Source organism: Coloeus monedula (genome assembly GCF_965178545.1).
Source record: "Coloeus monedula genome assembly, chromosome: 15".
Classification (NCBI taxonomy): domain Eukaryota; kingdom Metazoa; phylum Chordata; class Aves; order Passeriformes; family Corvidae; genus Coloeus; species Coloeus monedula.
The window spans coordinates 8,212,591-8,226,919 of record NC_138795.1 but is presented as its reverse complement, the minus strand read 5'-3'; the positions used below and the strand labels follow the sequence as shown (position 1 = coordinate 8,226,919).

The 14,329-nt window shown below is 45.5% G+C and overlaps 2 protein-coding genes across 5 annotated transcripts in view; one reads left to right on the top strand and one right to left on the bottom strand.

Annotated features, from left to right (window-relative positions):
• Positions 1 to 1,259, bottom strand: part of LOC309578735 (uncharacterized protein) — a 48,887-nt gene extending 47,628 nt beyond the window's left edge. Inside the window, exons 1-2 of the mRNA XM_082291557.1 lie at positions 1,085 to 1,259; positions 396 to 463 (exon numbers count right to left, since the gene is read on the bottom strand). The gene's annotated coding sequence lies outside the window, so the exon portion shown is untranslated. The remainder of the gene's footprint in view (positions 1 to 395; positions 464 to 1,084) is intronic.
• A 174-nt stretch (positions 1,260 to 1,433) lies between these two features.
• Positions 1,434 to 13,953, top strand: MYOT (myotilin). 4 transcript variants are annotated; one of them, XM_082291553.1, is made up of 10 exons: positions 1,443 to 1,579; positions 3,285 to 3,887; positions 5,638 to 5,788; positions 7,682 to 7,783; positions 9,746 to 9,795; positions 10,360 to 10,492; positions 11,516 to 11,723; positions 12,208 to 12,373; positions 12,851 to 12,984; positions 13,358 to 13,953. In XM_082291553.1, the coding sequence occupies exons 2-10, from the start codon at positions 3,451 to 3,453 to the stop codon at positions 13,528 to 13,530; spliced, it is 1,554 nt and encodes a 517-aa protein (XP_082147679.1). In that variant the 5' UTR covers positions 1,443 to 1,579; positions 3,285 to 3,450; the 3' UTR covers positions 13,531 to 13,953. The 4 variants fall into 4 exon arrangements, with proteins under 4 accessions (XP_082147681.1, XP_082147679.1, XP_082147682.1 ...); XM_082291555.1 differs by lacking the exon at positions 3,285 to 3,887 and having other exon boundaries at positions 1,434 to 1,579; XM_082291556.1 differs by lacking the exons at positions 1,443 to 1,579; positions 3,285 to 3,887 and adding an exon at positions 1,688 to 1,711.
• Positions 13,954 to 14,329: the final 376 nt, after the last annotated feature.

The window sequence follows — 14,329 nt, the reverse complement described above, 5'->3', positions numbered from 1 at the left end:
AAACTTAAAAGCAAATAACGTCTCTGACAACTAAGGACACATTCCCCCCCTTAACCAGTTTCATATGAGGAATTTAAATAAATTAGCGCGCAATTAACGCCTGCTCTGTAGTTTTAGTTCAAAAATGTTGGGCCGATGTTTAAATACAAACACTAGAGGTGGATTAACCTCTTGAAGATCGCGGTGCTGACAGACTCACAGGCACAGAGAAGGGAGAGGGGAGGCAGCTGAGAGCCCACACGCAGCCCAGCGGCGGCACCTTCGGGCTTGGGGTGTTTTCAAACAATAGGCGAGAGTTGCTAAAGTATGATTAAGATATTTAAAACACTATAATGTTAATTTAAGACGTAATTAGGCATTGAAGCTGGTGATTAAAGGTATACAAATCACCTAACCTGCCAGCAGGATCTGCTGCTGTTCTGGTGAAAACAGCACAGTTGCATTTTTCCATCCATGTAAATAGCTGTAATAACAAACACAAACAGCAAAATATTAATATTTACCATATTTTTATCACATTCTTTTCACAAGGCTTGTTTTGTTACTCAGTTTATGACTGTTCAGACACATCCATGAGCAGTGCCACTGCTCCTGACCGAGCTCCGTACATGAGGGGAGTGTGGGTCTCCCCCGGGCTGGGGAAGGTGGCGCTGGGCACGGAGGGAGGGCTCGCTCGGGTCTGCGGCTGGGGGGATTTAAATCACATTCAAACCTGGCTCTCGAGTATCTGTTGCCTTTAAGTGCACAGCCCTAAAAGCAGTACCAGAGTGTTATTACTGCAGAGGCAATTAGCTACAAACAATTAGTAAATAAATTAAACAAGGAATTTAGAACTACAGAATGGTTTGGGCTGGAAAGCACCTTAAAGGTGACCTTTTTTTCCGCCATGGGCAGGAACACCTTTCACTAGACCAGGTTGCTCAGGGCCCCATCCAACCTGGCCTTGGACACTTCCAGGGATGGGGCAGCCACAGCTTCTCTGGGCAAGAATTTCCTTGGGATAACAAAGTGGGGTTTAGGGATGGTCAAGCATACTGCAGCGGTCCTTCCTCGCTGCTCCCTGACGGTGCTATGGGCAGAACACCTGCTTTTCTGTCCGAGAGCTGGCGACTCCTTCAGTTCTCCCCCTTCTCCTTCTCAGCCCCGGCCGCTTCCCCTCGGGGCGGGACGGGGCCAGCCGGGGCTGGGGCTGTGCCCATCGCCACCCCAGCGCTCCGGGGCCGGGACAGAGCCGGGACAGAGCCGGGACAGAGCCGGGTCGGGCCGGCCCAAAGCAGCAGCGCCCGCGGGAGCGGCGGCTCCGAGCGCCGGGCGGTCCCAGCGCTGCCCGCGGGCACCTGCCCAAGTCCCGGCCCCGGCCCTCCGACAGTGTCCGGGCAGGCCGGGCTGCGGAGACTCTTATTGTGACAGCGGCGGGGGCCGGGGACAGGCAGGTCCCGCGGTGTCACTGCTGGCAGCACATTAAAGCCTCCGGTCTCGTACCGCCGCGCAGAGGGCGGCTATGACAGCCCGGGCCGGTGAATGACCGTCCCTTCCCAAAATACCGGCCACGGCCCAGGTGACAACTTCTAGGCTGTAGGTAAGGTGCTTGTTTGGGTTTTTTCCACGTCACTTTTTACTTGGAAGCTGGCTAGGGAGGTGGCATGAGGGACTGCAGCGCGCTGGGAATGCCGAGGTGAAAACGTACCTTTAGGGTGCGGCGGTGTCAAAGGTAACGTGAGGGGCAACAGAGCCAAAAAATGGGTTTGTTTTTAAACAAGCAAGATGTCTCTGTTATTACTTACTGTTTTCATCTTGTAAGGTCAAAAGTCTCTTCGGATTTATTTTTTTCCCTCCCAAATCAAGCTGGAATGATTAGAGGAAAACATGGCTTATCGCTTGCTGTGAGAAGTGACACTGTGCATCAGAGCTTGGTTAAGTGCAGTGCTCTAGAAAACAAAGTAAACGCTGGCTTCTGTACACAGCCTGTGGCACAGTGAATGTAGAAATCTGTGCACAGGTAGTGATATAAAAATGGGGTAAAGACAAGACTTAACGAGTTTTCTGCACCAGTGAATGAGAACACAGTGTGGACATGCTCCGAAAATCTGAGTCAGCTTCAAATTCCAAGAGCATGACAAGGGAAAAGTTAAGGAATTTTTACTATAAGGCCTCTGTTTACATACAGCTAGTTCACAACTAATATTGACGATTACCTTTAGGAAATGAAAGCCCTCAATCTTTAAAATCAGAGCAACATCTCCAGTTATCTCCCCCCATGGGAATTTATGACCTCGTGGAGCCCTTCTCCGGGCTCTCCAACGAGAGGAATACAATATACTGGGTGTATATATAGCAGTGAAACAGCTGATCTCGGTGGGGCAAGATTACAATTTTTTCCAGCACATGTAACTGGGGGGATTTATATACTCTTTTTTTCTTTTCTTTTTCTTAGTAGTGGTTTTGTGTTTATTTTGGGCAATTATTTATTTATCGTGGAGCTGAAGTGGTTTGTCCATTTTAACAAGCTTGCTCAATGAAACTTTCCTGGGTTTTGAGCTGATGGAAAGCCCAGGTTTAGATGTCAAGCACCTGCAAAATAAATGAAGGACTCTGAGCAGCTCAGCTTGCCCTATCTTGCAGCTCATGTCGTTCTGGCGATTAGCAGCTTTAATAGCAAATCTCAGGAAATCACCTCAAACAGAGAGGCACAGTCCTTGGCATTCTAATCCCTAATCTCAGTTGGAAATAAAAAGCTCTGAATTCAAAATCCATTAGAGAAGAAATCAGAAGATTTGGTTTCAAGAGTTTCATTTTAGACTTAAAGCGAACCTTTCATGCTTCCCTGTGGTATGAGGAATTTCTTGGCACAAATAGCTTGTTCTAGGGAATAGTACATTTAGCATTTTGACAGGGCACAAAACAGCAGGATCCAGGGATCTTTAGTTAAGGTGATATGTGGGAAATTACCTTGCTTAGCAGTAGGATCTGTGATTATCTGTAGACTTAGGCAGGTGGTAAACCAATTGCTATTTCCTTTAGAATTTGCTGGACTCTGGCATACAAGACAACCACAGAGCTCTGCACCTGAGCCAGACAGACTGCGTGGCTTGTTAGTGTAAACCAAAATGTTCATACAGTTCTGGGACAGTTCTAACAAATCCTAAGTAACTTTATTTTAAGTTCAAGCTTTAATTTAGTTGAACTTCATACTCTTTGGATTGCTATTGACTGCTCACAACACAGTATTTTTGTGATTCAGCTTGTGACATACAATTTATTTTATCTGTATTGTCTTCCTTAAGGGAAAATCCACACCAAGAAAGCCTCTATTCTGCAAGGCAAGGGTTCCATTCTAGCCAGGAGCCCAGCCAAGAAAACTTTTGTGGCCTACCACCTAGCTTTTACCAGCCACCTGTCCAAAGCCAATTATCACCAACAAAAACCCAGGACAGCCGTGAAACCTCTCCTATGAGTGTCCCTAATCTCCCATCTGTTTCCTCTATGTGCCAACCAACCATGTTTAACTACGAACGTCCAAAACACTTTATCCAATCTAAGAATGTGTGTCAAGGGCAACAGCAGCCTCCAGGACCTGCAGCCTCTACAGAGTCAAGCAGAGAAATCAAACAGTCCTCCATCCTCATACAGCCTCGTAACCCCAGTGGGCAGAAATTCTCCTCCTCGTCATCGCTGAGCTCTTCAATCACGCTCTCCTCGCCTTCCTGTAGTGCCCCTAAGGAATCCACATATCCCATCACACCTGCATCTGCACAGTCTCCTGCTAGCTCATCATCCGAGCAGAGGCTTCAATCCATGCCTAACCAATCCCCCGCAGCATTCCTGTGCTCAGTGCTCCCCTCGCAGCCTGACTATAACAGCCCAGCTCCTTCTCCCATGGAACCTCAGTAAGTATACACAGGCTTCTAACCTCCCTTGCTTCTCTCTGGCCTGGCCTGTCCCGAGCACTGACCATCCCAACCCAGCCCCCTGGTAAAGCACCAGCCTGGCCAAAGCCAGTGGCACAGCTCCCATTGAATTCTGGTGTTCAAGGCAGGACTCTGCATGAGTCAGGTTAGGAGGCTGAGTGCTTGCCCTTGTGTGGGAGAGATGGGTGTCCACCAGGAATTAAATGGCACAGTGGGCATGTCACAGGCTGCTGTGTGGGTTTTCTGGAGTTGGTTTGAATTGTTTCGTTTGATTTGACAGAAATCTCTTAAGGTTATTCAGAACAGAAAACAGGAACCGATCTCAAATTAACATCTCAAAAAACATGGCTTATGAACGGGGAGACAGGAAGGCAGTAGTATTCCCCACCTATAAACAACTTAGACCTTCATAGTAAGTCTCAGCAATATTTTCAGGTTCCACATCATGGTGTGGCTCTAAACTCACCTACGATACCCTTCTCATTGATCATATATGTGAACAGAAATGCAGCCCCTTGAAAATTTTACCCCTTTAGACCAAAGACTAAATTCTTTCCTGAATATGTATTATATCATTTTGCCTTTGGGCTGCAATCCAAATATCTCCCAAGGTCAGTGAGATCTCAAAGGGAGCTGGGCCTTGCCTTCTCACCAACTTGTATCCCTGCCAATATCAGCTGGAGGTCCTGCGGAAAGTCAGGATAGAATTCGCACAAAGTGAGATATTGGAAAGTTGATAGGGGCAGGGGGTCCTGCTGGATATAAATCCAGGTTTAAGTGTCAGTCTGCATTGAGGAAATCAGAATTCTTCTGTCTGTTTTCTGAATCACAGCACTGAGGGGAGGGGAAAGGTAAGATGGAGTGGGTTAACTGGGGAGTGTTTCCTGAAGTCCTGCCGGAGTGTGGGGGGTTTGGGACGCACCTGGAGTGACTGCTGGGGTTTGTGTTTGTAGTGTGGGGTTGTTTGTTTCCATAGCAAAGGACTTGGGTGCCTCCCTTTGTTTTTCATATAAGCTGCTCTTAAATACAGCAGCTGGTGAGTTGAGGAATTATTTTTCCAATCACACTGCTAATGGGCAAACAGGGACATGAGATGAATTCATCTGCTGGGCAAATTACTAAAGTTATTAAGTTATAACTCGCATTAAGTTATTAAGTCCAAGCAGTGCTGGGTGTATTCCAGAAGTATAACCCTTCTACTCTACTCTAGTCAGCAGAACAAATTCCTAAGCAACAGGAAGAAGAGGATTTGGAATAGAAATAATTTCTGAGCACAAGTGCAGCATAGGAGGCCCCAGTGCAGGTCACGAACCAGGTTAGATGCTGTCAGCACAGAGTGCTGTGACCTCCAGCAGACCTTTGCAGCCCGTTCTGATGGATGCTCCTCTTTTCCTAGCATCTTTCAGAACCAAATGTACTACCCAGCTCCACAAGTGGCTATGGATTACAGGGTCAGGCTGTGAGGGGCCACTGCAGGACGTAGGGATGCGGAAAGAGTGTTGTGGGAGGACACTCAGTGACTTGACTGCGCCATGATGCTTCTTCCCCTTAAGGTTTTGATACTCAATTACCCAACTTGGCCTATTCATCTCCCAGATGCTTTGTGGGTTCATTAGAACCACAGTTTTTAGGAGGCAGGCTCTCATTTTCGTGTGCATTCTGTGAAGCTGTAGCAAATAATCCAGCAGGCCTACAGGAATAACTTTGTTTTCTCTTCCTGCACGAGTAGTTACTCACAGCCCATGTATAACAAGCAAGCCAGCATCAACTCTATGCAGAAGACATCAGACCAAGAAATTCGAGGAACAAAAGAAGCCCTCATTCAGGACTTGGAAAAGAAACTCCGATGCAAAGACAGCCTTCTCCAGAACGGCAACCAGGTAAGGGATTGAAGAATGCCCAGTAGTGCAGGCAGGGACGCAGAGACTGCCTCTAGTACCCCAGAGGCTGGAGCCTCCCAACTGAGCTAAAAGCAGGAGGAAATGCAGAAGCAGCACTCCCCAAACACCTTTACTCAGAACCCCAACAGATCCCATGAGAGTTGGATCAGAATATTCTTTCACTGTGAAACAGAAAGGAACATGTTTAGAGCTGTGGAACAAATTTGAACTCTCTTCTGGGAATCCTGCTGCACATCACATCCACAGACAGTTAGAAATCCAAGGAGAATGCCTCAGTTTTCTAGACATGACTGCAACCTGGTTTTCAACACTGGGGTTAGTAAACCTCTCAAAATCTTTAGAACCTGAGGAAAAATTGCAATATTTGAAAGTTCATTTTAGGGACCACCATGAAATGGGGTAATTTTTTTTTTTTTATATGAACAACAATAAATGAAAGAAAATATATGTTTTTATTATAAGGTCTGTCTCCTATAAGAAGGCCTCTTAGTCTCAGTACTTAATTATTTATTCTGCAGAGGGTCACAATGGAATCCCCTTTACCGAGAAATCAAAATCTGGGTCGTAAATTTGCTTACCAGTAGGGAAGCCCATTGCAGACAGCTGGAGCAGGCAGGTTTATAATGTGGGAACCTTTCTTCTGGCTGGAGGCAGACTGGTAAAAGCCCAGTGTTTAAAGTTTACATCTTGTTTCCCCTGAAGTAGAAAGGATTATTTTCATTATCATCAGTGAGAACAGGTTTGTGTCACATATGTCATTTTTAATACTGATGGGCAAACAAATAGGTCAAATCTGACTAAATATGCCCCTAACAGGAATGTCCTATGTGCTGTAAGGAAGCTTGTCATAGCAAGTCAGCTTTTCTTCCCATAGGAAGTCAGGCTAAAAATAAGGCTTATGCAATCACCACTGTGTCCTCCTCTCCTTGTCCTCCAGCAGCGTCTGAGCCAACTGGCCAATCTCAGCCACACTTGATACACACGTAAAGACCTCAGGGATATTCAGCTCTCACAGGTTTTCCTAAAGGTCTTGTGCTCTCTTCTAAAGAAAAGTCCCCCAAGGCTCCCAAGCCTTTCCCCACCCAGTAGTAGATGCATGTATGTCTGTACACAGTAGAGATTCAGTCAGAGCTTATCCTCGTGTCACAAACTCCAGACCTGAGTTAAACTCTGTGGGCAGTGAAGTGTCAGGTGTTCTGGTGCTTAGGGCAGTAACATACTTTTCTAAAGTAACTCAACTGACAGAGCTTGAATTTAACTCTGCTCATTTTGGTCTCTGTGTGCCACATCCAGATTGCAGGAACTTACTGTGTCATGCCTGAAATGTGTCCTTGCCTCTTCTCCAGGCAGCTCACAGCATTTCATCCTGCAGATGTGCTGGCATAAACCTCCCCAGTGCTTTCAGGGGTAGTGGTGCTCCCCTCTGGCTGCGCCTGCTTCTGGTGTGGCTCTTGCCTTTTTGGGAGCATCCATCATGCCTCTAGCTCCACAGCTGAATGACTTGGGAAGTTTTCCCAGCCCCAACAGAAAGGTACCCTGGGACTCACTCTGGCTTCTGAGGATGATGCCATCAGCTACCCATAAATAATCCCAGCAGAGAAAGAGGAGGAGTGGAAGGCCACAGATGGCATTAGGGAGGCTTTGATGAACAGGCAGTTTAATCTTTTATGCATTTCAGTGCTGTATATATTGAGGCTGACTTCAGTGGGCATCACAGACTGCAAACTCTCTGGGCCACACGTGGGGCTTCTGGTCAGCTCCTGCTTCCATTGACAACATCCTGGATTTGTGGCATATAAACGTGCTCTTAACAAGCTGATCTGAAATAGTAAATGAACTTCTGACTAGAATTCCTCTCCACTCTGCTTTCAGCGATTGACTTATGAAGAAAGAATGGCTCGCAGGCTGCTTGGACCAGTAAATGCTGCCTCTGTGCTGGACTCACAGGGTGAAGACAACATGCAGAATGCACAGGTAACTGGGGACCTGTCTCTAGAGCAAAGATTTCCTGGTGATTGTGCTGTGACCTGCTTGTATGGGCACAGATGGGGTTTATTTGGTACCAGTGCAGGTGAGGAGATGGCTCTGCATGGCAGGGGTTTGGGGTTTTTGCAGGGTGATGGCAGAGGGGGGAAATTTAAGCACCATTCCCTTAGTGGGCCTGATCTGTAGGAATGACCTCTCTAGGGAGGAATTACAGCAGCTGCTGCACAGCACAGTACCCACTGTGACAGGCAGGGAGTAGCACCATGAGGGATCCAGGTACCCACTCGCAACAGCCTGAGTGCAGACTTGGCCAGGACAACAAGATTTACACCTGTCACTGTTCAGAATAAGTGACATTGGCTTCAAGAGGTCATGGCCTTGGGCTGGGATTGGTTGGGGTTTAGCCCTTACAGGGGGCTGCAACCATTAAGAGAATGCAAAGCAGTTATTTCAGCAGTCCACATGCTGATATACAAGAATCCATTACTACTGGCTTTTTCCAAAGTGTTTTAGTTGGAGACTTGCATCATCTGTTGGTTATTCAGGCCAGTTAGAAGCTCTCTTTGGTACTTCTGTGCTCAAAGTTAGTGGAAATATCCATGGTATGGCACTGGGTACCTGTGCAGGGACAGAAACACTCCTCCTGCTGCAGGCATCAGAGAGCCAGGAGCAGGCACACACCTGGCAAAGTGCACTCAAAAAACGCCTCCATGGAACAGACACTAAGATCACAGCAAAGGAGGAATGCACAGTTTGAGCTATTTCTCCCCAACAATCACCTGGCAAGAGCAGGAAAGAAGGGAAAATAATGAACGTCAGAGAGCAAGGGAAGCCTCATCTTTTGCAGAGATAAGAAAATACTCAGTCAAAACAGGATGACTGACAACTTTTCAGCATGTGTGAAATGCTGCTTTAAAAAAAGTACATTAGAAGCAGAGATTGGCTTATGTTTGGGACATCTTACTCCTAATGTTCAGTCTTATTTCTGAATGATGTAGTCACTGATTCATTCAGCCTCCTGATTCCTCAGGAACTTAACTCAGTCCATGTAACAGGTCATTAAAATCATCAGCAACTTCATCACTACAGCATCATTTCACAGGACAAGTAATAACTGTACAGGACTTGTGTAAATGAGCAGGTACAGGCAACTGCCTTTGGACTCCACATTGAACTCAGTGCAGCAAACCCCTCGTTCATGTAATTTCCCCTGAACTTTAAACTGCCTCTGTGCTTGAAGTTTAAATCCAGGCTTAAAAGTCCCACAGAACTGGGCTGCTGAGCACAGAACCAAACTTTGGAATGGCTCAATGCAAACGCTCCAGAAATTTCCATGCAGCATTTGCTCTCTCTGACTCCATTGCTAAAACGAGTCGCTGGCACTAAACTCTGTCGCGTTTTCCAAACATCCAAGCTCCTAACAGGAATCAATCCTGGGTACTTTAGCAGATTTAGTCATGTGGTTGCAGAGTTGTCAGCGAGCTTAGTTGGTGCTGTGATCTAGAAAGAAAAGTATTTTCCAGCTCAGCATGTTTCCATCACTGCTGGTACCATATTTAAGTGGGCACAATACAAGGCTCTTGCCAGCGATTCCACTTCTATTCCTGCTGTGGGGAAGGACACTCTGTACTCAGGTCTCAGTTTAGATATTGCCAGGAGTCCTGCTCCTCTCTAACAAAGGTTATGGGCTGGCAGACAGCTTTGTGTGCCAGACAAAGCTGCTGCACCCATCACCTGGGCAGCAATGAAAGGTTCTGCCATGGCAAAGCCTGTGGTGAGCATAGAGTGTGTCAGATCCTCATGCAAGTTCCTCTACCTCCTGTCCCAATGACTTCTGTAGTAGATTCATTTTGTTTTTAAGCAGCAGTCAGGATATGAACTTAAAATGGCTTCTCATTCAGTCTACAGATAAATCTAAGTGAAATCACCTCTCCTCTTTCTCTTCCCAAGCACCAGAATGCAGAAAACATCAGGCTGCAGGTTCCTACAACACATGTAAGGTAAAGCATAAACTTGTGCTGTGCTATTCTTCAAGATCTTATTTCAAACATTTCTAGACAATGTTGGTTTAATCTCACTACTATCACTTTTGCTAAAGTAGTAATTACCAAATTCACTCCCTTTCAACTGAAATGCTACCATCTGTGGATGGGTGATGATGCCTATGATCTTAATCCAGTGAATTCTAAGCATAGCACTAGCGGTTTAAAAACTCCATTCACCTTGGGGAAATATTCTTTGTATTCTAGAAGATTAATTTCTAGTCAAAGAAATATAAATATTGAAATGGATATGAATGATGAAAATGAAACACAGCCTACATTTCTCTTGCCAATTCTTTTGGATATTAGGCCATAATGAAGGTTATGCTTCTGTGTTGAATTGAACAACTTTGAGCAATAGAAGTGGCTGATCAAAAGTTATGACTTACAGCTGAAAAACCAATCAGAACCGGAGTGTTGGATTCCTACACGTGTTCAGGGACTCCAGCTGCAATCAGAGCTTCAATGCCATTTGTGCTATGGTAGCTTTTACACAATTTACAGTTCCTGTCCCCTTTTCAGGAGCAGACCATCCTCAAGAGCCGACGATCGTGGACACGACTCAATCCAGGAAAAGTTCTTTCAGCCACGTTTCACACAAGTGCCTGAAGATGTAGTGATTGAGGAGGGGCGCTTCTGCAGGCTGGACTTCAAAGTAATGCCAACCTCTCCCTTCCAATTCCATTCCCTCTTGGGGTGTGGGCCATGGAGAGAAGTCTCTGCAGTGCCTGTGCACTTCAATAAGCCAGAGCACTAATGGCAGATGGTTCAGGGTCTCCCCAGGCTATGGAAACCAAGAAATAGGAAATGGCTAAATATTTCAGCATTTTCCCTTGGAAAATGTAAATGGAATTAGCTGCATAAGAGTATGGTTAAAGCTAAATAGTGGTAAATATAGACCACTACAGAATGTCTCTAGACATCCTTGGGAAGAACGAATATTAATGCCCTGCTGAAAAAGTCCTCTTGGTAGGGAACCTTGTGTTTTGCCCAGGGACTCCACTACTTTAGTGGACACACGTCCAGAGAGGTGTGTGTAGGACTCACCTCCTTTAATGAGCCTTCCTGAGGTAACTGTGCCCTTGCTGGAGCAGACAAGCAAGGAAATGCCCTAAATACAAACAAAACTTGGGAATGGCTTGAAACTGCATGGCAGCTGTACCAGCCCCGGGTAAGAAAGGACCCTACTCTCCCTCACATGCAGCTTCACTGCAGAGGGTGTTTGCTGGCTGGGGTTTGGCTTGCATATTCCTAATGACTTCCACTCTCTTTACATCAGTAAACTCTGGCCAGCCTTAGACATGACCTTTAGCCTTCTTCCTGCAAGTTGCCTAAACTTCTGAGCGCCATGGAGACTCTGGAGCACACCTGCAGTGATAGCCATGAGAATGAAAGGCTGAACCCACAATGAGCATCTTGGGCCTGATCAAAGCCACCTTACAAGAAAGGAACAGCAGGGAGTTGCAGGAACAGCATCTACTGTCTTATAGCTAAAGCTCGTCTTTTCCCAGCACTCCATGAGCAAAATCACATTAGTATTCAAAACTAGGCAACACTTTACAATTTTGCAGTAGAATCCTGGTTTGATCACCCATCAGCATCAAACTCCCTGTAGTATTGGAGGGATTTTATTATCTTAAAGGTGTTTAACTCTTCACTGCTCTCCTCTCCCTCGCAGGTTAGCGGGCTCCCAACCCCTGATGTGATGTGGTACCAGAATGGAAGGATGGTTCATCAGGATCAGTTCCATAAAATGATCGTGTCAGAAAAGGGATTCCACTCGTTTATTTTTGAAGCAGTCAAATCAGCTGATGCAGGAACATATGAATGTGTGGCTGTCAACCGTGCAGGAGAGGCATCTTTCACAGTAAAAGTGGAAGTGATTGGTAAGGCTGAGAGCACTGATAATTCCCTGGCCACACAGGGAAAGTCTCAGTAATCCAATGCTTTCATCCATGTGTTTAGGACATTAAACTAATAAGAAGCAGAGGTAGCACTCCATATATTCAGGCTCAAACAACAAAAACCAACTTACCTTTTCCAAGACTATTTTTAATAACTACATCTAGGATGCTGTATTTCTTCAAACCACTTCTATCAGAACATTTAGATATAGTGAGATGTCCAGAATTTAATTTAATTAATGTTATTAATTTTCCAGGATTGATAACATATGTTATTGACTCTCCTTCTAAAGTGGACTGTGTTTACTACACCCTTATGCTCATGGGAATTGCCTGCAGGCTAAGGAGATGCAGTGAGGAACACGTGTCCTCCCGAATTTAGCATCCTGAAATCTTAAAAAAACAAGCATGATATGAGCATTCCACACTTCCAGTAACTCCTCCTTATCTCTCCTCTTTAATTTAGCAAAAGAACATCACATGCCTCCAACTTTCATCTTCAAGCCACAAAGCAAAAAGGTTTTTGAAGGAGACACAGCCAGACTCGAATGCCAGATCTCTGCCATCCCAACACCTCGGATTTACTGGAAAAGAAACAACGAAATGGTACAATATAATACAGACCGAATAAGGTATCCTACTGAAGAGTCGGCCATTGGTGTGTTAGAAAACAACAACCAGTATTTGTTAAATCAAATGTAAATAGGCTGGTCTCTGAAAGCAGCGAGCTGGAAAGCTGGATCGGCCCCTCGTGTGTGACACAGGGGGCACAGGCCCATGTGCTGGCCAGGCACGGTGCTGAGAGTTTTGTTTCGAGGGCACAGAGGGAGAGCTGTGCCCAGATGCTCTGAATGCCAGCAGCATTAGAGGGCCCATGGAGAAGCACAGCTTTAGGACTGAAATGTGCAGCGTGGGGCTACACACCTGCATGGTGCCAAGGTGTGAATCACTGGTGGCTCTAACACGAATGCAGTGTTTATGTCTGAGCAGTCTGCAGTGCCCTGTGAGAATTGTTCTGGTGCTTTCTCAGCTCCTCAGCATGTCAACTGACTCTGATTTCTCTCCTTCTCCCTCAAAGCACTTAGACATAAAACACCTTCATTTTTCAGCTTGCTCCATGACAATACTGGAAGGATTTGCCTCCTGATCCATAATGCAAACAAGAAGGATGCTGGCTGGTACACTGTGTCTGCTGTCAACGGGGCAGGGGTGGCCACATGCCACGCCAGGCTAGAGGTTGCAAGTAAGTACCAGCTCCCGTGCCACAGAAAGTGCACTTGTATTCAGAACAGGCCCTCAAGATCAACTTCATGAAGCTCAGCCTGCTGGGAGGATTTATTTCCTAGACAAAAAGTAACTATCCTGGGAAAAGCTCTTTTGTGTAGTAACAGGACACTGTGGTGTGTCCTTTGCACTGTTTAAAGACTACAATTTCCCTGACACCAAGCAAGAGGCTGAATATAAATCTCTGGTGTCTGAGATATGGGTTTGTCTGCTAAATTCTTCCCAAGGGTTTGCTGGTTTATACTGCAGATAAAAAGCAATGGGGTTGCTCTACTGTGGGTCTTTCTACACTCTGGAAAGGCACTGAAAGAGGCTTTTTCTCTCTCTTCCAGCACATGCAAATAAGCCGCTTCCAGCCCCAAAGCAGTTACGGGTTCGACCAACTTTTAGCAAGTACTTGGCACTTAATGGAAGAGGACTGGATGTGAAACAAGCTTTCTCACCAGAAGGGGAGTTTCAGCGTTTGGCTGAGCAGTCTGGACTGTATGAAAGTGATGAACTTTAACTGCAAATGAAGAGGAAAACCTCACACCTGTAAGAGACAGTTACAACATAGATGCAGTTATCTGGTGATTGCTCTGATTAGCAACATACCTACTTACATATTTGTACTTTGACTCTTGCACATTCAGCTGTTCCCATTTTACCATGTTAGATTTTATTTATATGGTTTGGTGACTATAACCATTAACTGAGTATTGCATTTTAACTAGAAAGCTTAAGAAAGCAGGTTAATTAGTTTTTCAAGTGTGGGTGGGCTTAGTTCCACCTGTGCTTGGTTACATGCTAAGGTAGCTTGGTTTGTACTGCTTCTCTAATATCACTTGTGATAACATCAGAAATCTGTGCTGTCTGAATACTAAAACCAAATAGATTAGAGTGTTTTTATGAGAATAAATTAGAGGCAAATAAAATTTTAAATAACCAACATCAACTGTGACTCTTCCTTGCTTGATCTGTAAAAAGCAGCTTTTGAAAGTCTGGCATCAGCTGCAGCCTGGGAAAGATGGATTCATACCCACCTAAGCCTTCCACTTGTCCCCTGCCCTGTCTGCTCCCACTGTCATTTGTCATCTGACATCTGTAAGATATTTAGCATAAACTAAATGCCGACACCCTATTAACACTAAGCTATGCCAGTGAGGCAACATCAATATTTCTTCTCCTTGCACTCTTGACCCAAAAGCTGCCCTCTATAGTATGAATCATTAAGGCTATCATGTTTTCCCTCCTTTACTCAATGAGTGGTTGCAACTCGTCTTCCTGTTGACTCTCAACAAGCTGTTGATTTGAGTCACCCAAAT